Genomic DNA, 22842 nt, shown 5'->3' with positions numbered 1-22842 from the left:
GCGCGTGGCCAAGGAAGGAGCAGGCGGCAGCTCTCAGGAATTTAGGGGGAGATTTAGGGGGAGATTTGTGTCCCAAGGAATAAAGAAATCCAGCCCTTGCCATCAAGGAAAAAAAAAAAAAAAAAAAAAAAAAAAAAAAAAAAAAGCAGCCTTGTTTCAAAATACTCTGCACAGATGCCCATGGGCAAGGGAAGGGGTCTCCAAAAACCCCAGACAGTGGCCCCACAACAGAGGCCAACAAACAACTTCAAAGCCCAACAGCGTGGCTCAGAAAGTTAAGCTGTATTATGTTATATATATTTATGTTTAAACAAAATTCTTCTTAAATATTGCTTTATTTTTATATTTATCTTATTTATTACCTCTTTACCAACACAAGGTATCAAAAACTTTAACCTATATATCCAGAGCCATGTTAAGGCTCTTGGATTCAGAAAGAAACTTCCCTGTTCTTGTTCTTTTTTACCCATATTTCAGCCCCCATGAACGTGAGCCGAGCTGAACGAAGGCAGAACATCCTGCCGAGGCTGCAGATAACCTAAGCCACCAGGTCTGGGGAGGGGAAAGGCCCAGCCCCTACAACCTGCCCCAGGACACACCTGCAGCCCAGCGAGGCTCTGCTTTGTCCCCAACCACAATGCTGTAGGGCACAGCCCTGTGCTCATCGGGGTTCCCACAACACCGAGTGGGAGTCATGGCCATCCAAAAGCACAGGACCTGCCTGAAGAGACGCATCCAGGACATTGTGTGTGTGCTCAGCACCACTGCAAGCCACGGGGCCCGCTAGGTTTAGGGCACCAGGACCGCATGCCCTGCCTGCGCTACGCACCAGGACCACCACCACGCACACGTCTCCTTCTGCCAGCACTGCCGAGGGCAGAGGCACAGGGGAAGGTGACATTTTGTAGCCACACCGCAGCATCCTCGGGGATGCTCAGCCCTTGCTTTCATGCTGTTGCCACACAGTTGTACCTGCACGAAGCTCAAACATGAGCTTTGCCCAAGAAAGGCCAGACATGGATCTGTGTGGTGTAGGGACTGTGGGGACACGGTGGCAGCACTGCTGGGTGCATCCCTCCCTCCGGTCCCTGCTGTCCTAGAGCCACCATGGTCCCAGGGAAGCTCAGTCTGGGATGTGTGGCACCTCAGCACTGCTCACACCCCATCCCAGGCCAGCAACCAGCCAAAAAGCTACAGCAGGAGATGTAAAGAATGACCATGGCACAGGACAGACAATAAACTGCCATCCTCCCACGTCCTCTTTTGCTCCACAATTCTCCAGGCTCACCTCCACCCATCCGGGGGCACTGGAAGTTGTGCTGGGACTTGAGGCTTCCTGCACCCTGAAAAAAAGCCTGGCAAACAGGAAAAAAAAAAAATCCAGCTTTTGGTAAGAGTTTGGACAAGAGGTAGATCCCACGGGCAGCTGAAGATCACCCACATCTTCCAGCACAGCCCTGCTTTAACCCGGATGAAAATGGGACACCAAAAAAAAACCTTGTTAACAAAAAAAAAGGGGGGGGGGGGTGGAAATGGAGGTGCTAGCAAGCTTTTCCTTTGTATATCAACCAGGAAAACCCCCAAACTCCACACTTTTGGGACTTCACACGCAAACAAACAAGAACATTCAATAGGAAACTCTAATTTTGTTTGGAAATGTCATTTCCAAATAGCACATGAGAAATCATGCTTCGGCCCGGCCCTGCTGACAGGCAAATATTTATCCCCACAAAATTTCCACATAAACCCGTCCCTGTTGTCAGTAGGTCTGGACGCCGGCAGCAGAATGGCCACAGGACGGGAGGAGGCGGCGCAGGGACACGCAGCCCTGCCCGGCGGGGTCACGGCACAGCCCTGCGAACACCACCCGCCTCCTCGAGCCCCACTTTGAGGCAAGATTCAGGCTTTTCTGACACATTCATAGCGAGTATCTGATGTTTTTTCAGAACTCCTGGTACCGTTTTTTCCGAGACATTAAATGCAGGGCCCTGCTCCTGAGCCCCGCAGCACTCCATCATCCAGCCCTGCAGCTCTCTCTCTGCCGACAAACATTTCTCAGTCTATTCGGAGGAGTTGTTCCTTTGCTCTGTGTTTGGATACTTACAAAGCCATTACCATCTCTCGCACGCAAATCCATCATCAAGGCTTCGAACTCCAGAGAAGTTCCCCCAAAAAAACGATTTTCCACTCACCATGCAGCCTGCCAGGCTCTGTTCTTCCACTCTGCCTCCCTCCATCCATCGAAATACATTTCAGCAAGTTCCGAGGCCAACAGAAGAAACAGATGGCAGCCTGAAGAGGTGGTGATTTTTTTTCTGGAGGGGTGGGGAGTGTGGTGAGGGATGCAGCAAAGAGCTGACCTCCTCCTGGCTGTTTGGAAAAGCCAAGCTGGGGCTGCAGGCACCAGTGCCCCTTTGGAGCAAGGCACCCAGACCCCATTCTGCAAAGCCCTCGAGCCTCAGAGGGCTGGGTGGGAGCAGAGAGCCAGAGCTCTGCGCTGACCCCCACCTCTGCAAGCCTCCCTCCATGCCCCCAGCACTGCCCTGAGCCCACACTCACCATTAGCCCCCATTTTCCAAGGGCCCTGCTCACCAGCAGAGCCCCGCATCGCACCAATGGCTCCTGGCGGGGACCACAAGCTCCCCAAAATCACCCACAGAGCAGCTGCAGGTGTGAAATGCCAAATTTGCTGCGGCCACACGGGGTGAGGGGGATGCAGACCATCAACCGTGCCCCAGCCCAGGGCACAGCACCCCTGGGGCAGGCACCAAGCGTCCGTGCGTCTCGCCGCAGCCGTCAGCGGGTCAGACACATGGGGAGGATTGATAAAGGGATGCGGCCAGATGGAGACAAATGGCCTTGAGGAGTGAACGATCTCTCCCTTTCAAGGGGGACAGCAATTAATTTATGAATTGGGTGAGTCAGGTTGCCAAGCGGCTTCGATGCTCTTTGGGTTTTGTTTTTTGTTTTTGTTTTTTTTTTTGTTTTTTGTGTGTGCTGGTGAGTGATTGCACAGCTGTTGGAGGGGGAGAAAGAGCCCGGAGCGATGCTCCACACCGGCCTTGGCAGCCAGCGGCTCGCAGCAGGACCAGGCTGCCCATCCTCCAGGCTGCTGCCTGCACGACACAGGGGCCTCGTCCCCCCTATGTCACCCACGGGGGCCTGGAGCCCTATCCCATACCACAGGAGCAGGCAGAAGCCCCATCCCATGCCCATGGCCCAGCGCAGATACAAAGCATCTTCTTTCACCCCTTGTATATTTTGGTAGGACCTACAGAAAGTCACGGAGAGCTGCAGGGAGGCAGGGTGGTGGCTCTAGGGACGTGGGATGGGACCTGCCTGGTGGTTCAGCCCTGGCTCGCCAAGCTCAGACCCGCAGACACGGCTCCCCCGCGCTCCCAGCGTTACAGGTGTTTGGAGGGTTTTCAAGACACGCAGCAATTTCCTGCCCGAAGCAGTTGACAAATCTGCGCAGAAACTGGAGAAGGCCTCGTGTTTCAGAGAGCCGACTGCTCAGGGCTCCTCTCCAACACACCGCTTTGCCCCAAACAGAAGGGGAAGAGGTTGGGTTAAGCACTCCTCTCTTTCCTCTAGCCATGTGGCTTTACCTTTAGGACAGATGCTGCATCCACCCACAAGGTCTGCAGCAAGCTCGTGCAGCAGCCACATGTCCAGGAGGCACCCCTAGCCCGGTGGGGGTCCCATCCCCATCCCACCAGTGTTTCCAGCCCCTACTGCCCTGCCCCAGGGGTCCCAAAGCAAGAGGTGTTATTGCATGCAGACAGCTGTCTTGTGGTGGCTTGCCCAAAGCCATCCTCTCCCCATCCAAATGCCACAACTGTGGCCAGCAGTGGCCACAGTCCACAGTGGCCAGCACCGCCAGCAGCGCCCCGCACACCATCAGGACCCGTCATCTGCTCCTGCTTCAACTCCTGCCTGTGCAAGGGAAAGCTCCCAGCCCCTGGGAGACACCCAAGGGCAACCAACGCACAGACAACAGAGCAACAAACCCATGAACGCAGCACAAAAGCCTTTCTTCCAACCATCCCCAAGCACACCACGGACAAGTAATGCATGATTTGCATCCTTGGTGTAAGCAGCACTGGTCCCAGTAGGGTCCACAGCCAGGCACAGAAACCCCCTGGGAGCACAGAGCTGGGGTGACCCCGCACGGGGCTGCACGCTCAGCCCCAAAGATTTGCCACCGAGCAGCTCCTCCAGCAACGAGACAACCATGGAAAAAGTCAAAAATAGCTAATTCAGCCCACAGCTGGGATCTTCATAGCAAACACAAGGATCAGGAGGAAAATAGAAAGAGAAAAGCCTTACCTTGTATCAGCCTCAGCCTACAGAGGCCTTGCAGCGACCACCCCTGGGCTCAGCACCTGCAGGCAATCTTCATCCAGAAAGGCTCGTGGAGGGGATTTTACCCCTCACAGGGCTGACAGACAGCTGCTTTGGGGCGGAACTTGGTAAATATTGCATTGCAGAGAGCCGGTATTACTGATTTGGGGAAAAGGCTGGAGGGGCAGAGGGGACAAAGAGTAGTTGTCTCCAAGAGCGGCCTCAGGGGATTTGAAGAGGAAGGATGCTACAAATTCACACAGCAGTGAATTCGCAGCATCCTTCCTCCTCAAATTCCCTCTGTATCGGCTGTCCTTGCAGATTTTCCACAGCCTGCAAGATGCACCCAGCACCAACACCTCCTGGCCACCAGCACCCCATGCGGGACCACGACCTGGCACAGGGCAGTGCCACCACAGGCCCAGACACACGGCACAAAGGGCATGCCTAAGAGGTGACCCGTGGTGTCTGCAAACAGGGGGGACACCCAGGGTGCAGGTACCAGCTCCAGGGGAGGCAGCAAATCCCTGGAGGCTGCGGTGACACCCCTACACGGCCCAACACAGCTCTGGGAATTTTTTTGATGAGCTGGCCTGCCGCTGCCCTGACATCCCCTTGCTCCGTGACCTTTCTTCCCGCAGAGAAATCCCAGCCCTGAGCGGCTGAGTCAGCTGTAAATGTGTAAATCCCCAGCATCGATCAGGCTGTGAACGTGGAGCTGCAGAAGGGGAAGCAGGCTGCTCGAGGCTCGGCACGGAGGGAAGGCGCCGTGAGCCACAGCAGCACCGAAGCACACACAGACTCAGGGTGCAGAAACCACCCAGGAGGTCCCCAAAAGCACCACGGATTGAGGTGAATCATGGAAACGAGTGAATTAGGGAAAGACACCTTTTGCTAATTGAATCCGAATGCAAAGCCAGCAGTCCCCTTTCTTTCCTACAGAGCAAACTGGGACCATGCAGCCCCCAGGAGCTGCAGATGCCCAGCACAATGCTGCTGGTGGGGTGAGGGCAAAGCCAGCCCCCAGCAGCTCCCAACGTGGCTGCAATGCCATCCTCTCCTCATCCATCCTCATCAGTGCTCGTCATTGCCCGCACCTGCTCCCTCGTGCCCCCTCTGTGCTCGCCCCTCTCTCGTTTCCTTCCCTTCCTCTGCTCTGCATTGAAAAACCTTCCTTGCGGTGGGCCACAACAATGTAATTCACCCCAGTAGAAAAAGCAAAACAAAAAAAAAAAACCAGCCCTTTTTCAGCCTAGCTGCTTCTGGTTCCCCAAGGGACGAGGCGTGACCTTAGCTAAAGGACTTTCCTGCTGGGGTAGGAGGGTTTCGGTGAGGATCAGCCCCATAAGTGCTGCTGTGGTGGTGCTGTGGGGTGCAGCAGGGCTGGCTGGGTGCGTGGGGAGGGCCCGCAGAGCACCCTCATCCCCCCGTGGCTCCCCATCTGCTGACTTTCCACCCTCCCCTCCTGTTTCCTCCCCAGAAGCCGGCCGTGCGCGAGCCCACAAGGCGCAGATTTCTCCGATTAAGCAACGCCGGGCGGCCTCTCCCCTTTCATTTTCAGCTGCCTCTTCCTCCCAGGCCCCAGAACCTGCCTCAAGCATCTGGCACCGGCCGTGCCCCCACCATGGAGCCGAGCGCACGGGAGCCCCTGGTGAGGAAGCCGAGCTCCTCGTACCGAACCTTCCCTGAGGGCGTCAGCAAGAGACTGGACAAGGAGTACCTGCGGTGAGGGCCGGGGCCGTGGGGTGGCCGTGTGCCCCGTTTTGGGGCTGGGGAGCAGGTGGGAGAGCTGCTGCCCACTGCTGCTGCTCCCTGGGTGTGTTTTGAGGGGGTCTCATCGTGCCCAGGGTTCCCGGTGCTGTGTGTGCCTGCCTGGGAGAGTCGTGGGTGGGCTTTGGGGTGTCTGACACTTGTAGGACATGGGGTCCTGCTGTGGGATAGGGGGCCCTGAGAGAAGCCCCCGTCGCTCTGCTGTGAGCTTCTGCTTTTCTCAATTTGTTTCTTGGCTGACAATTGCCCAGCCACCTGGAAAGCATCGGTGGCACCCACGGAGCTGGGTCCTGCTCTCACCCACCCCGGGGGCCATACAGCCCTGGCACGATGGGCAGACACAGCACGGCAGAAGCGGCTGCTGCTCAGCTCAGAAAAACCCCACCAGCCAGGGCCTTTCCCCAGGAAAACCCCTCCGTGGTTGGCCGGGAGCTTCGGCAAAGGGCAGGGCTGGGCTGCACGGGGGAAAAGCCACAAAAAAGGGTGAGATAAACTTCCCATCATGTGCCGTGGTGGTGTCCGACGCATCCTCCTCGCTCTGTCCCCTTCAGAAGCCTCCACAACAAGCGGCTCTACCTGGCCGTGTTCGCCGCCGTCCTCGGGAATTTCAGCTTCGGCTTCGCCCTGGTTTACACCTCACCCGTGATCCCCGCCCTGGAGGCTCACCCCAACCCTGCGCTGAGGCTAGACCGGCACAAAGCGTCCTGGTTCGGGGTGAGGAGCAGGCTTGTCCCTACTGGGAGGGTGCAGGCAGGGACAACAAGGACCCACCGAAGCCTCCCCTCTCTCTCTCTGTGTGTCCCCGCAGTCGGTGTTCACACTGGGGGCAGCGGCGGGGGGACTCAGCGCCATGCTCCTCAACGACCGCCTGGGCCGCAAGCTGAGCATCATGTTCTCGGCGGTGCCCTCCGCCGTGGGGTACGCGCTGCTGGCCGGCGCCCAGGGCATCGAGATGCTGCTGCTGGGCCGCGTGCTGACGGGCTACGCCGGCGGCGTGACGTCCGCCTCCATCCCGGTAATATGCCCCAGGAGGGAGTTTGCCAAAGGGGGTGGAAGGAGGGGGGGTAAGGGGGGTGCAGGAGTTGAGCCTGGGGTCTTCTGCTTCTTTGGAGGCATCAGCAGAGCTTCAGGGCTGCAGCTGGATATAGGGGATGGGGAGGATGCACCGGGTTAGCAGCTCCCCGCACGGCCAGCCTGAGCTGATCCCGTGCTGCTGGTTTTTTTCTGTCCACAGAAAGTGGAAGGCAGCTCCTTGTTCCCTGCCCTGTTCCTCCCCGGCGCTAGTTTCCTCCATTTATCAAACAAAACAGAGGAAGGGGAGGATTGAGCAACCCTTGGGCACGTCTTTACAGTAACTGGAGTCTGGGCGTGCGCTTCTCCCACACCAGGCGAGGATGGGTGCGGGAGGGATGGGTGCCACAAGGCTCTCCTGCCCTGCTGCAGGACCGGCTCCTGCAGATTTCCTCTCCCAAAGGACAGGTTTCCCAGCACTTTGGGTTTTCCCTGGCTGTGAGGCATGGCAGGATGGGTTTTGTTGGTGCTGGCTGCATGCTGCAGCTCCGCTGTGTGCGCTGTCCTGCTGCAGGTCTACATCTCGGAGATCTCCCACCCCGGTGTCCGAGGCATGCTGGGCGCTTGTCCTCAGATCATGGCAGTGCTGGGCTCCCTCATCCTCTACGCACTGGGCAAGTATCTTGGTGTTTGGCGGGCAGGAAAGCCCCTAGGGAAGGCAGGTTTATTTTAAACAACTTTCCTAGCAGGCTGATGGATCCGTTTCCCTCGCAGCCACCACCACGGGCGTGCAAGGGGCTCTGCCGAGACTTTGTCAGGGCTGAAGAGCAGCACACCACAAACTCTTGTTCTGGTTTTCCCCTCTCTGACTTTGTTAAATCTCTGCTGTTGGGGTGCCCACACTGAAGCAAGGCCAGGAGGCTTCTCCCTGTGCTTTCCCTTCCTAACCTCGCTGCCTCCCGCAGGGCTGCTCCTGGACTGGCGCTGGCTGGCCGTGGCAGGGGAGGTGCCGGTGCTGGCCATGATCCTCCTGCTCTGCTTCATGCCCAACTCTCCCCGGTTCCTGCTCTCCCGGGGGAAGGAGGACGAGGCCCTGCAGTCACTGTGCTGGCTGCGGGGCAAGGACACGGACTATGCCCGGGAGTACGAGCAGATTAAGGACAGCGTGAGGAAGCAGGTGAGGAGAGGACGAGGCTCACCTCCAGCACGTGGGAGATGTGATATGAAAATGGTCAAGTCCAGCATCCTCTGGGCATCTCCTGAGCTGCTTCCTGGGTGCTGTGGTTGTGCCCAAGGGCCTAATATCTTGTCGTTCTGACTTTGTCCCCCTCCAGAGCCGGCGGGTTTCCTGTGCTGAGATCAAGGACCCCTTCATCTACAAGCCCATCCTGATTGCCGTGGTCATGAGGTTCCTGCAGCAGCTCTCTGGGGTCACCTGTGTCCTCGTGTACCTGCAGCCCATATTCAAGAAAACGGCTGTCATCCTGGTGAGCTCGGGTTGCCCTGTCATCGGGGATGTCTGCCCTGTCCTGGGTCTCCCCTCTCAGCTTCCCCACGGCTCTTGCTGTTGCAGAAGCCAGAGTACGATGCGGCTCTTGTCGGCCTGGTGCGTCTGTTCTCGGTGGCGATTGCTGCTGTGTCGATGGATAAAGCTGGCAGGAAGATTCTCCTCTTTGTGTCGGGTAAGTCTCTCTGCCACGATGTGCAAGGGCAATTGTTCTTTAGCTATTTCCAGCAGCTCTGCAAATGTGCAGGAGTGGGAATTTAACCACACGGGGCTCAGGAGGGGTCTCTGGTGGTGGCTCAGCTCCTGAGCAGAGGTGACTCCAGGGGCTTGGACAAAGGCACAGAAGGGATCGCTCACCCCTCAGTCCCATGGTGCTGTTGCATCTCTCCACAGCCGGTGTCATGCTGGCCTCCAACCTGACCATGGGGCTCTACATCCACTTCGTGCCCTCTTCTCAGAACGGCACCATCACCAACAGGACCCTGGTGAGCTCTGCCAGCCCTCCTACGGAGTCCATCAACTACATCACCCTCATCCCCCTCCTGGCTACCATGTTCTTCATAATGGGTAGGTGCAGGGGGCGAGAGCCCAGGACCACAGCACGGAGCAGGAAACCAGCCTGGGGGATATTTCTCCTCTGAGGCAGGGTGATATGGGGCGAGGAGTTTGGGATTGGGATCGGGAGGCTGAGAAAAATGGCATTTGAAGTCGCTTTTCAGGACTGAGAGTGTACATGGGGAAAAAATAATGACCGACGGACAGGGGAGCAGGGCAGGATTGTGTAGGGCTTTCCTGTGCTCCCCTAAGGGGCTCTGAAGCCTCAGCAGCCTCACCTCACCCTCTTCTCCCCTGCAGGCTATGCCATGGGCTGGGGCCCCATCACCTGGCTGCTGATGTCAGAGATCCTCCCTCTGAAAGCCCGGGGGGTGGCCTCGGGCCTCTGCGTGGTCGTGAGCTGGCTGACAGCCTTCACCCTCACCCAGTTCTTCCTCCGGGTCGTGGTGGGTACTGTCCCGGGGGGTGTCCGAGAGCTCTTCCTCAGAGCCCCCCAAGCTGGCTCACATCTACTTTCTGCCCCGCTTCTCAGGAAGCCTTTGGCCTCGAGGTGCCGTTCCTGTTCTTTGCCGTCATCTGCGCTGGGAACGTCTTATTTACGGGCTGCTGCGTCCCAGAAACCAAAGGCAGGTCCCTGGAACAGATCGAGGCCTTCTTCAGGACAGGGAGAAGGTCGTTCATGAGGTAGGAGCTGGAGGTGGAAGCTGGAGGTCTCCGAAGATGGTGCTTCCCTCCCCGCCCAGGGAAGAGGAACAGGCAGCAGTGACTGTATTGCTTTGGACATGGATATTGCCAGCCCAAACTCTACCTTCTCTTCCCAAATCACTCAGCACTACCCGGTGCTCTCGGGGCACCACGTCAGCCCAAGGCATGGGACTGTGTAACCATTGCCAGGCTGGGACTAAAAGCATCCTGGAAACTAAAACGTGTGGCTGTGGACAAGAAACCTCGCACGTCCTTAGCTCAGCAGCCACCCAAGCAGCCCCAGAGCCCCCAGGCTCTGGCTGGAGCAGAGTTAACAGCTGTAGCCGTGCTGGCACCCTTTCAGCATGTAGTTGCAAGAATAAAGCAGTTTTGCCTCCAAGTGCACGACGTTGCCTTGGTTTGCAGAGAGGAAAGCTGCAGGGGGATGGGAGGGGAGAGGCAGGCAGGGGCTGTGGCTGGGGGATCACAGCACCCTGCAGCCTCCCGTGTGGGTCTCGTGTACTTAAAGACTTCAAAAAAAGGCAGAGCCAGATATTTTTATTTTTTTTTATAAAAAAAGCTGCCACATTTTATTGCTCTAAAAACACACATTACACTAGGAGCCTAACGAACAAGACCAACTACAGTTCACAAAGAAAATTCAAGACACAACACACAGCATGGGAACAGACAGACATTCGGCTGTAGTGCAAGTGATTCCCTGGAGGAAAGACACAACAGGTACAGACTACGTTGTAGTGGGGCAGGTCCTTCCCACCCCAGGGTTTTACTCATCCACGTCAAAGGAAGGTGGCTGTGCCCCATCACAGCTGGGTGTAGAGCCTCCACCTCCATCACTGAGATTTCAACTGCATAGTTAGTAGCAAATTGCTCTCAGCCCTTTCCTGATGTCTTGCAAGATTAAGGTCTTTATTTATGATTTTTTTTTTTAAGAACACAACCCTGGGTAAAGCACAGCTGCAGGAGGTGGTTATGGCTGTGAGGAATGAAGGCCTTGCTGAGTATTGCATCCAACCTAACTCTTCCCAAAGGGGCAGAACAGCACAGGCTGGGCTTGGAGATCATTTGCCTGAGCATTTGCCAGCCCGCTGAAATGCACTTGGCAACCTGAGGGCCTGTGGCTACGCTTGTGTCCTCCCGTTCCTGATACGCTTCAGCCTGCTGTGACAAGGAATTGGGGGGCAACAGAGCATATTTGACCTGAATCTCAGGAAACACTAAGTGCTATTTAGATCCCCTGCAGCAGAAGGTGCACCTCACCACGGAGAAGATGTGCTTTATCAGAGGATTAATTTAAAGCAGCCTAGGACAGAGGAAGAGAGATGGGCCAAAATCAAAACCACAGAGAAATGTCAGTATTAGACCAAACCTCTGCAGCCGAGACCTGTTTCCAGAAAGATGTCCAGCCCTGGCTGGAATATGACTGTTTCGAAGCATGGCCAGATTACAAGAGCTCTCAAGAGCCTCTGCTTTCCACTGACCTTCAGAAGATCAGGATCTCTGGCAGCCCTGTCCTAGAGCATTCTCTTTCTCACATGGCTATGTACCAGGTCTTGATATCTTCACTTCAGTGAAACCCTTCCCTGCAGACAGTGGATGTTTTTTTCCTGAGAAAAAAAAAAATGACAAAGATGAATTAAGTTTCCCAGGGCTTGGCCTAAGGAGCAAATGCCCGAACCACACTAGAGAAGTATTTTCTGAGTGATCTCCTTTATTCCACAAAGAAAGTGTGAGGGTTTTTGCTACAACATTTAGAGTCTGAGAAATCACGGGGGCTTTTTCCAGAGGTAGAATGGTCTTTTTATTCACTGCACACACAGAAAATCAATTGGTGTTACAAAACCAGCTCCTGTTCTGAGCAGCAAGGTCTGGGTACGCAGCAGAAAGGGAGCTTCTGCCCTTCTCTGCACGCCCAGGGGAGAACCCCAGGGGAACGGGGAGCTTATATGCACAAGTGCAGTAATTTCTGGGACTGAATGGGACACGGAGGGGTTGCATGTTGTATAAATGCACTTGGGTAAGAGAAGTGCACAGCTCAGACAGTGAGTGGTGTAACACCCCGCTCCCAAGTGCACACTTATTGCTGGTTCCCAGCCGTCTTTCCATACTCGCTGTAGTCAATGCACCACCCGCTACTGAGGTCTCACATAACAAAATTTCTGCCCCCTTCTCTCCCAAGAGGCCTCCAGAACCTCCTCCATGGAGACCCCTTAGATCAGCCCTCCAGCCTGTACACTGCCAGCTGGCACTGGGCTGATCCTGTAAAATCGCTAGAGCAGGACTTTAACTTCATTATTCTTGCACAGCTCCTAGCCCCCTGCCTCTAAACACAACTAATAACCACCATGCACTGTGAATGGGCACCTTAACTACTGTGATACTACTACTCTAAAGGTCTTTTCTATCTCCACAAAAATAGCCTCACACCGAGGTGAGACCAGCCACTAACTCAGCACCACCCCGAAAGCCATGGGTGCTGCAGGCCCCGCACGCAGACTTCACCGGACCAGCAGCAGCCGCATCTGGCTTGGGTCCTGCTACATCACAGCCAGCCACTATTCCCCACAGCACCCTCTCCAGACGTGCTCATCCCGATATTGCTGCATCTGTAGAGTCAGCGCTCTCCGAGCACGGATCCCAGACGCCTCCTGTTCAGGCAGGCACGGAGACACTGAGCAGAACCAGAGGCGATAAGCGCCGTCGCCACAGGATCCAGCTCAGCTCTTGCAGAAGAGTCCCTGAGGCTCATTTCCAACAAAAGCACACCCACAGCTCGGAGCTGGGCTTTGCATCCTGCTAATGGTGGCAGAGCAATGCAAGTTATTAGCTTGCCTGGTCCAAGCTGGTGGCTGCAATACTCAGCGTGATGGCACTGCTGGCACCCCAGGGACTTCTGCTGCTGGAGCTGACGTGCAGAGGTGAGCCAGGAGGCAGATAAAGCCAGCAAGAGTCCTGCCATCCTCCTGGTTCGTCCCTGTGGGTGTAGATCAGACTGCAAGGGTTATCTATCGCCTCTGCTTTGCCTTCCACCTGCGGAACTACTCGCAGAGCAAAGCAGTCGCTACCAAAGACATGCGCATCGCTACATGGGTCAGTCCTCTACTAAACACTACTTAACTCCCCAACCCCTCGAAATCTACTTGGATGTCCTGCTTGCCAGGCAGGCCTCTGCAACGCAGCCACCCCATGAAGGTACTGGGGACAGGAGGTGCAGAAAGGCTATGATGACTGAGGCTTCACTCGGAGGTGTCCTGGGGTGCATCCCCCTGCGCCACCCCACTGCCACGGGCTGGGGTCCCTGCGCACGCACGCACAAGGAAAGCCAATGTCCCACATATTGCACGCAGCCACAGGACCAGCCCGGAGCTGGGGGCTACAAAACGGCAGAGGCTTGATTGAAACAAGCTGCATCTGGGCTGGCGGTGCCTATTCGGCGCCCCAGACAAGCTGGTGTCAGAGCAATTACAGCTCAGAGGCCCCGGGGGAAAAGGGGCTTAGCACGAAGCGGCTGCCCAGCATCCAGCTGCGAGGGGCTGTGTGTGCAAATAAAGCCAGGCCGCATTCCTGCCTGGTGCAAATCTTCACACCTCCCTGAACGCCACGGAAGAAACAAGAAATGCCATTAGCTGGCAGCTTAGCCCCCCGGCTCCCAGGGGCTGCGTTGCTCCTGCTGCAGCGCCCACGTGCACCAGTACCTGGCCACCCTCTCCTGCAGCTTCTGATGATGAACAGCACCCAGCCACCAGCTGCACGACCCCTCTGGCACCCTGGTAATTCAAATGGGACCACAAAGAGTCAGGAGGCAGCAGGAGCCCAGCTCTCAGCGCAGGACGGTGACAAGAGGCTGCCTCTGCTCGCCAGAGCTGCCCCCTGCCTTCACCAAGCACAAACCCTGCATCCCAGCAGGAAAAAGCAAATCCGGTCACATCAGCATCCGTAAGACAAAGGGATCGAAGGGCAGCACACTTTCCAAAAGTCTGAGAAACACGATGAAGGCTGAAATAGGATTTTCCAGTATCCCAGTTACAGCAGCCAGGGTTCTCCCTGGGTCCAGAGAGAGACCCCCAAAACAAGACAATGCTTTCCTTCAAATGACAGGGAACAGAGCGCTCCTTTCTCCTACATCCAGAGAAAACGAGGCCCATCAGAACACATAAATATGTAGAAATAAGTTATTCTCCCTTTTCCTAATTAAAACAAAAAGCAATTGTGTAAAAACAAATAAATTAACCCCCCCAGAAGAAACTGTGATGAGAAGCGTGAGACCTGGACCTAGTGAGCAGTTCTGTTCTGCCTGACACGACACAAACAGAATATGACAGAGCTTGGAATAAAGCAGCAAAACACCCAGGACAATAACCTGCTATCCCCACCGAACTGGTACAGATTTCTCTCTGTTTGCAAAGGCAGGATATGCCACCTCCCCATACAAAACCAGCCCAGGACTGATGCAAAAAAGCATGAGCCCAATGAGAATGACTGTACCAGATAAGCAAAAAGCAGGTCCCACACGCAGAACAGGCTGCAGGAGCACACACGGGAAGGGAGAGATAGCAGAGCACAGTCCCGGGCTCACGAGAGAAGGATGCTCACGCACATCAGCAACTATTACACCAGGAAAAAAAATAAAAGAAAAGAACCGTTGGCTCAAGCAATACTATCTTCTTTCAGCTGAGGTAAAGCAAACCTCCCTTCCCCTCCTCCCCAGTAAAAAGGTGAAGCTTGACAAGTACCCTTGTTCAGACTAAGTAATTAATTTGTATAATTCAAGTAAATTGTAGAAACTGCCTGAAGCTGTAACCAGAGGAAGGGGAGACTGTACTTTACAGTTCCCCGGATCTGCCCCAGCGTCTCTCGCAGCTTCTCTGCAGCGTGGTCGTTGTCTTCATTTGGGATTTTTGCTGGAAGCCCTTTACTGCGCAGTGATGTCTGATGCCCAGCCTAACTGGACCCATACTAAACCAAGCATGAGCATCACCAGGTCTTGCTAAACGCTGGCTTAGTATTTTGTGCCTGGGAAGTGCCACACCAGAGCGCGTTACTTTAAAACATGTAACATGACCAGTGGAGCCAGGCAGCTCCAAGAACAGTTCCCAGTGAGTGTGTTGCCCACACTCAGTCCCCAGCAAAACAGGGCAGGCTCATTAACCAGGCATCAAAAGAGAGAAAGGCTACGTGTTTAGGCTTGTACAGCAGCACTCAAAGGGCCAGCACCTCTGCAGGGAAAAAAGAAAAAGAACAAAAAAGAAGAAAAAAAAAAAAAATGAGGGGACTGTGAGATATTTGGTTCAGTGTTAAACCTCTGAGAGGGTGAGAAGAGAGCCGCCAACGTGCTGAGGTCTGGCTGCTGGTGTGGGAGGAGGGCACAGCCCGCCCCAGCCCCTGAGATTTCCAGTTGCTGCCGTGTCCGGGGAAATAGCGGAGTAACAGAGAAGGGAGCAGGCAGAGGGAAGGGCAGAGTGGGTTTCCGTATCTTCACCAACACCTCAGTGTCCGTGTGAGGTTCCTCTGAGCTCAGGGGCTTCAGAGGGCCTGTCCTTCCAGGGACCCCGTGAGCTTCTCTTCATCCATCTGCTTCTGCTGCTGGTGGATGCGGGCGTAGGAAATGGCATCTCCCCTGCAAAGAGAAGGGACAGCGAGGGGATGTGAGCTGGGAACGGATGGGGTGCAGGACGGGGTGGAGATCCACCTTCCCCTCCCCTCCCCCAGCAGGCAGATCTCTTACTTCTTGCCGAGCGCTGACAGGCCGTAAAGCACCCCGGTTGCAAACGCGATGGCATTTCCAAAAAGCGTGGTCAGCGTCAGGCTGAGCATGACGGGGAACACCGCCATCCTGAAAGAGAGAGAGGCAGCCCCGTGCTGGGTTGGGGAACGCAGCACCCGAAACGCCCAGCGCCCGGCCCCGGGAGCATCCTCACCCGCAGTAGAAAGCAGCTTTCTGCCAGGGCCGCAGCTTGTCCGCCCTCGCAGACACGGCGTTGGCGAACTCGATGAACTGGCAGCAGAAGGGGGCTTCGCACAGGAACAGGACGAAGGCGTTGAGCCTCCAGGCAGAGCACACGAGAGTTAACCCTGCCCCACAGCGAGGGGCAGCCCCGGCCACACCAAAGCAGCAGCACACAGCAGGGCTGGACCCCGCTTCCCTCTCCCCCCTTCTTGGTAATTCCCAATCCCTGGCCCCAGATTTATTTTGGGTAAGGTTACTGCAGTATTTACCTAAAAACGGGTGGAAAAGGGGGTAAGGAGAGAAGAGGAATATAAAGGGGGATATAAATAGGATAAAGCCCGTGTCTCCACCTGTCTGACTGAGCAAGAGCTGGCAATTCCCAGCTCTGTCCCTCACTCCGTGGTGCCAAATGGACAGGATCACAGGGTACCCAGAGCTGGAAGGGACCCCCAAGGATCACATCTCCATCCCAGCAGAAAAAAAAAAAAAAAAAAAAGAACAGAAACTCCACTCACATCATCCACACGCCAGCTGCTATGTTCAGGGGGTTGATGGTGACGCAGTTCCACAGACCAGCAAAGGCACAGGCTGGAAGGCAAGAAGAGGCTTTCGGTGACCACAACGACCCGCGGGACAGTGGGGCCAGAGGCTGGCTGGCAGGGCTGGCTTCTCCCAGCTCCAGCCTGCCCTGCAGCCACATCAGCAGGGTTGTGCCTTCCCGTGCTTTGGCTCATGCGTCTGGAGACATCGCTGGAGCTGCCCAGAAGGGTCCTTGCCTTGGCTGGCACCTCCGGGCACCTGCAGGCACCCATCTCAGAGCAGCACGCGGAAAAGTTCAGCAAAAAAAAATTACTTGCAGCCCTTTCAGGCTGAAAATAAAGGAGAGGTGAACCCGGTCACACACTGCTGGTTCTGTGCAACTTTTAGAGAGGGGCAGAAAAGAGCCAGTTTGGGGTCTCTGCTAATACAAATGGAAGTGGATGCTGGCTAAAGGAAGGCCCAGAATAGTTCCTGCTCTCCTGAATTCGTAATGCCAAGAGAGGAAGCCGCCAGCAGCCAGGCTGCAGGCACCCACCTCCTGCCTCATTAAACTTGCAAAGCGCTCCCTGCACTCGATACGGCCCCTTTCCCCCCGCTGACACCGAGAAGCTGCTGCTCACCTGGGAACCCGAGCCCACGGGGGGGAGAGCAGTGAGGCAGGGGCTGCGTCCCCACTTGTTTAATGCACAAACACGCTGCAAAACTGCAGCTGAAATTATACAGCCCTGAAAGGCTGGCCTGGGATGTGCTGCTGCATAATGAAGAGAGCGGTGTGAATCTGAGAAGACCAGCCTGCGTCTAGGTATTTCTGAAGTCTGCTCATGTTTTGCTAAGGGAATCCCTGAGCAGGGCTGCTGTGAGCAGTCCTGACCTTCAAAAGCTTGGCACGCGCTTGCAAGGTTTCCTTCAGGCATCCACTGCTGAATCCTCAAGGTTTCCTCAAGAATATTTATTTACCCTTATTTACCAGAGTGGGAAACAGAGCTGCAGGCCTATGATAGGACCAGGCTAAGGTCACCCCACGAGCAAGCGGCCCCCTGATTTTAGAAAACAACCAAACAGGTTTATTTTTAGACGCTTCCTGGGACTGTCCCATAGGACCCAAAATCTCCTGGAGATTCCTGCAAGAACAAGATCCCAACAGAGCAGAAATGCCAGAGGACACGCTACCAGCCACACTCCGAGGGCACTTCTCATCCTCCCATCACAAAGGGATCGGTGTCCCTGCACTGTAGGGGGAAACTGAGGCACCGGGGTGGGATGATGCAGACATGCAAACAGACGGAGAGCTGGCAAAGCACCAGCGAGCAGGATTGCAAGGAGCAGCAGGCAGGGAGGTTTCTAACTCTGCAACCAACAAACCCTTGGATGCTCACGGAAGAGGAGCTCAGGGGACTTGTGACACTTGTGACAAGTCCGCACCGTGGACTTGTAACACTTTGTCTTCACAGAAAAGCACACTTCTGAAAATAACCTTAAATGACTTTCAAGCATTTTATTATTAGCAAACAGCAAAACCCAGCAGCATTTTGACTACCACTGAAAGGGCCAGGGCAGAGCCCTGTTAACAGCACAGTGGAGCAGAGCAGGGCAAGAGGTTCAGAGAGCTACAAAATCAGCCTCAACCACGAAGCAAACCTAGGGAGGCAGAATGTTATTTCCCAAGCAGGACTTTGGCCCTACTATTTTTTAATTTCTTTTTACTCTAGTCAATCAGGGTTTCGCTTTGTCAGGGCTTTGGTTCAGTTTTTTGAGTTTTGTTTTCATCCCCAAACAACCCTTGAGCACTAAACGTCCTCACAGGCACCTCAGCGAAGCAATCGCCCCGGTTGCCAGCGGACTAATGACCAAGCCGGCCTGAGCTGAGCGAGTCCCTACGTCAGCACGAGCACCAACCAGCAGGAAAGGAGTCAAAGGTTTACAGTCGCAGGAGCACTGCACTCAGTGGTGGTTGCCAACAGCCACAGATAACAATTCGGTGACCTTCGGTCTCCTTTCCAGTGCAATGCATCCTGCGGCAGCCTGGCACACACTGGTCCCGCCGGGGCAGGATCGGCTCCTGCCTCTGTAGCCAAAAGGGACACGGAGCCAACCCAGAGACTTCTTTTTGCACAACAAAGCCTCACAAGAGGCTTCAAATTCAGATAATGCTCGATGGCACGTAAGCTATGGAAGACAGTCCTGCCATTTGTTTAACTGCTGTCCCGTCCTGAGGCCCTGGGGAAGCACAAATAACTGGGAGCTAAAACAAGGAAGTAAAAAAAGAAAAAAACACCACCCCCCACAAAGCCTCTATTCATTCCAAGCAGCTGGTCACTGTCCTCAATGCAACCCTATTTTTGCCCCTAGAGCATTTTACAAAAGCCTCAGACTCCCATCGTCCTTTTACAAATAGGAACACGAGGGGGAGAGGGGACTCGGCCGAGGTCACCAAGCCAGGCTGTGCAGGAGCCAGAAACAGATCCCGAGCCTTGTTTGTCTCGTTCATGCTCCACCTCCCAGCCCTTCTGACTCGATCTTGCTGGTTACAGGTGTTGGCACACAATAGGTGTCACCTCCCAGCCTCACCTCCACTGACAAAGTTTCTCATCCATCCTACAGGGAATTTTTCCTCCTGCACAAAGTAACCCAGCCCCGTAGCAGCCACAACCCAGATGCTCAAAAACCTTATAAACGAGTTCTGTTCCTTCACAAAGAGCTCTGAAATCAGAGGCACGCTCCAGCCTTGCCTAGTTATCAGTCAGCCCTTGTCCTAACAGGCCGCCTACAACGAGGTGATGCTGAACAAGGGGCGTTTTGAGGAGGCCTGTCACCAGCACGGACGATTGCCTCCTTCCATGGCCTCCCATGTCCCTGCTCCTAACAGCAGCCTGTGACCCCGGCTGCCATGGTCTCTGCCCCACAGACCCAAAAAATTGAGACTGCCAGGCCACAGAGCAAACTGGCTGACTCCCCAAATCATCGGCAATCCTCCTGCCTATTTCTTCTCCCAGATTCGCCCAAACACATAAAACTCTCAGCTTTCCTTTAAAAACAAGTCCTGAGTTCTCCAAGCTGTGAAGAAAAGCTTGAGAAAAGAATCCAAGTACAACTCGGCTGCTCTGAAAGCTAAAGATAGAGGGGAAAAATCTGCTTTCAAAGACTCGCGCTGCTTTCAAGCCCCTCGTGAGCTGCTCTGGCACACGGCGAGCTGCTCAGAGCCACCTCCAACTCTGTACCCTCCATCTACATCCCCCAAGCTGTGTGTGGACCAAAGCCACGTGAAGGGTGCCGAGGCCACAGCTTGTGGGACCAACATCACCCCATGGCCCCCTCATGGGAGCTACCAGGGGACATGGCCCGGCCGGCCTCCAGGCCTCCTGCCCCAACCAGAGGCCTCCGGTAGGTGCTGCCCCATAGGAGCAGCCTTGTGGAATCTTTTCACACCTCTGGAATTTCGGCAACTAAGATGTAAAAGCAAGAGAAGCGTTATGTTTTATCAGCATAGCCAAAAAGGGCTTTAAAGGGGCTGCCCAGTGATGCCACAGCGCACGAGGTGGGCTGCAAAAACACCACAGCCTTGTACAGTCGAGTCCTGAGGCAGGAACAGGCATGGAAAAGGGGCAGGAAGAGAGAGGGATCAGACAAAACACTACAGCAGAGGGAATAAATCAGGGCTGACTGTACTGGCTGAGAAACGCTCTTGTTTTACTAGAAGTCGTGGACCTGAAGCAGAAGGAATTCTCCATCCTGTGCTCTGCAGGAGATCAGACTAAGCGGTCATAACAGTCCCTCCTGCTTTTAAGAGCTATTAATCTCCCCACAGAATGTAGCAAAACAGCACTACGGGACAAGCTGATTTCTGGCAAAGGTGCAAAGACTCTTTCCCTGGGAAAATTTTTTTCGGCAGCAGGTAATTCACAGCGCAGCCAACTCACTTCGCTGTATGCTGTCTCCCATCTTCTGCGCGTCCAAGACTAAACCCCTTAAAAAACACACACCACTAACCAAGGTCGTTACTCGCCTCCAGAAAACACAGCCAGGCCCTCCGTGATAAACGGCAGGAGTAAGAGGAAACATGCTGTGACGTCCAGAACAGGAAAGTTGCAGGAACACAAACACCTGACGGTCAGATGGGATGGAAGAAGCAAACCCCAGGGTCCCCGTTCACACCCTGCACCTGACCCCGCTGAGCGCCCTGAGCCCGGTGCTCGCAATAAAACCGTTGTCTCGTTTATCTGCCCACGGCCCTCCTGCAGGACCGGGGGCTTGGCCGCTGCTCCCACCACTCCCAGAGATGGGAGATGAGCTTTATCCAAGAAGAAACTCGAGGATTTGCAGATCCCCCCCGACGCATCCCTTCTCCCAGGTACCAAAGTTCAGCGAGTTCAACAACCACGCAGTGCGCCTCTCACGTGCAAGCTGACATCACCCCGCTTCAGGCTCATCTTGTCTCATCCTCCTGCCCAAAACGCAGCCAACTACACGTGTGGACGAGACGCAAACCTGCAACCCCAAACTATTGTCCCACGGCCCGCCTCCCCGTACACAAACACGGCCCAGGGACGGGCAGGCACGACCCCTGCCCCGCGCTTTTGCATGCACGAGCAGAGCCGGTGGGGAACCCTTGGCTGCGAGGGAGGGGATACTTACACACGCCCCCGATGACCCCGGCAATCCTGCAGAGCCACCTGTACCACCAGGTCATGCCATCATCGGCGGAGGGAGCCGCTGGCTCAGGGGCTGCTGCTTGGAACTGGTCATCCTGAGAACTCATGGCCCCCCCAGCTCCCGGGGGGTCAGGGGGCAGCTCCCCGCTCCCCACCTGCGCCCCAGCAGTGCGGGATGCCCCTCCAGGTGACACTCCCCCCACCTATTCCAGCAAGGCCAGGCAGGCTGACAGCCCCTAAACCCAGCCCTGCTGCTGGTGGGCCTCTCCCCGCACCCCCATGCACGGCTGGGCCCCCCAGGGCTGACAATGGAGGGGCTCTGCCTGCAGCGGCGATGCCAGCGGCCGGGGGGGAGCAGCCTCCACGTCTCCCTGCCTATTGCATTGTGGGTCCCCTCCTCCAGCAGGGAGGGCTTTGATGTCACACTCATTAAAAAGCCAGTGGGCAGAGCCGTGTGTGCATATTCATAGCCAGCAGCAGGCAGGGAGGCGCGCGGCCCATGGCGGGCCCAAGGGTGCCCAGGGCGGTTGGCTCAGCTCGGGGCAAGGGCAAGCATCTGCCCCGAAAGGCACCCGTCATCTCACGGGGACTGGGACTGAGCCCCAGCCTCTCCTCTCAGCTGAGCTGTGGCCGCGCAAACCTCAACGTTCGGAAGTTTTGGCCGGGCTGATAACACAGCTTCTTGCCTCAAATCGCAGGGGGAGGCGTTGTGGGTGCCTCAGCTCTTAAAGCCATCCGTGTCCGTAGCCCCTGTGCCTCAGTTGTACCAACAACACAAGTGCACAGCAGGCTGCACTCTGCTCTTACCTCCATCTTCACTCCCTTTACCTCTCTGAGGACTGAGCTTTTGCTTCAGCAGAAGGTGAAGCGATTTGTCTAATGTTACGCAGAAAAGTCAGAGGTAAAGCAGGAACCCTGGGTCCTGCTTCCCCTAACCACTAGCTGCTGTTATTCCTGTGTGTGCTAAGAGGAAAGAGAAACGTGAATTTTTGAATGGATGTGAGTTGAATGTGGAAATTGTTAAAAAATTGTGCCCTCAAGGAAAAGCAAACCACTCCCCTTAATCTGAATGGAATTAGGTTTTTAGAAAATGGGAGTTGAAGTAGGACTTTGCATATCAGAGATGTCCCAGCTGGCAACCTGTTGGTATCCGAACAACTGGTACAGTGAAATACCTGTAATTCCCTTAAATTATAAAGGCAGCAGCTGTACATTTTGCAAATGAATGTGGAGCATACAGTCAGTAATCAGAGCCCATCTCTGCAGACCAGAGACTCAGCATAGCTGATCTGGAACAAAATATAGCAGTGAGACTTGGGATCCAGAGCTGAGTGGGAAGACAGATCCCATCTGCTAAAAGGTTACAAAAAAGAATTAAGAAAAGGATTATTTTTTTTCATTACTGTTACTTCTCCTGTTAGACAGGAAATGAAGGCCCAGTGCCTGTATCACCCACGCACTGCAGTGGGACAGCTGATATATTCAGTTCCTCAAGGATCTTGCTTCAAGAATCTACTTTCTAGCTTTTCCAGGAACGGAACGTAAATCTGAAGGCTGGCAAGCAAAAAAATCCAGGCGGAACCAGCAAAAACCATTACTAAGAAGACTGAAGAAAATAAGGTTTTGTGGTTGCAAAAAGATGTCAGGGAATTCAGCTGAAAGAAAGCAGAGGTAGGATTAAAACTGCCCAGGCAGAACCATTTATTGTATCCAGCGTGAAGGGTAGGGGCAGCCGTGTCCAGCCAGGCTTCAGGTCTGGAAAAGATCCCTTCAACAGAACACTGAGATTTTGATGAGGACTTGTACCGAAGTAG

The 22842-nt window shown here is 55.0% G+C and overlaps 2 protein-coding genes across 2 annotated transcripts; one reads left to right on the top strand and one right to left on the bottom strand.

Moving 5' to 3' along the window:
- Positions 1-5968: 5968 nt before the first annotated feature.
- SLC2A6 (solute carrier family 2 member 6) lies at positions 5969-9875 on the top strand. The gene is made up of 10 exons (XM_032200516.1): positions 5969-6069; positions 6666-6828; positions 6923-7129; positions 7700-7799; positions 8091-8302; positions 8460-8612; positions 8699-8807; positions 9026-9199; positions 9488-9633; positions 9720-9875. The coding sequence occupies exons 1-10, from the start codon at positions 5969-5971 to the stop codon at positions 9873-9875; spliced, it is 1521 nt and encodes a 506-aa protein (XP_032056407.1).
- Positions 9876-10427: 552 nt separating this feature from the next.
- On the bottom strand, positions 10428-21345 carry CACFD1 (calcium channel flower domain containing 1). The gene is made up of 5 exons (XM_032200361.1): positions 21012-21345; positions 16355-16427; positions 15811-15936; positions 15618-15725; positions 10428-15509 (listed from the first exon to the last, which is right to left on the bottom strand). Exons 1-5 carry the CDS (start codon positions 21133-21135, stop codon positions 15416-15418), a joined length of 525 nt encoding a protein of 174 aa, XP_032056252.1. The 5' UTR covers positions 21136-21345; the 3' UTR covers positions 10428-15415.
- Between the last annotated feature and the right edge of the window lie 1497 nt (positions 21346-22842).

This window comes from Aythya fuligula, chromosome 19 (assembly GCF_009819795.1).
Source record: "Aythya fuligula isolate bAytFul2 chromosome 19, bAytFul2.pri, whole genome shotgun sequence".
In the NCBI taxonomy this organism is placed as follows: domain Eukaryota; kingdom Metazoa; phylum Chordata; class Aves; order Anseriformes; family Anatidae; genus Aythya; species Aythya fuligula.
This window is presented reverse-complemented; position numbering and strand designations above follow the sequence as displayed.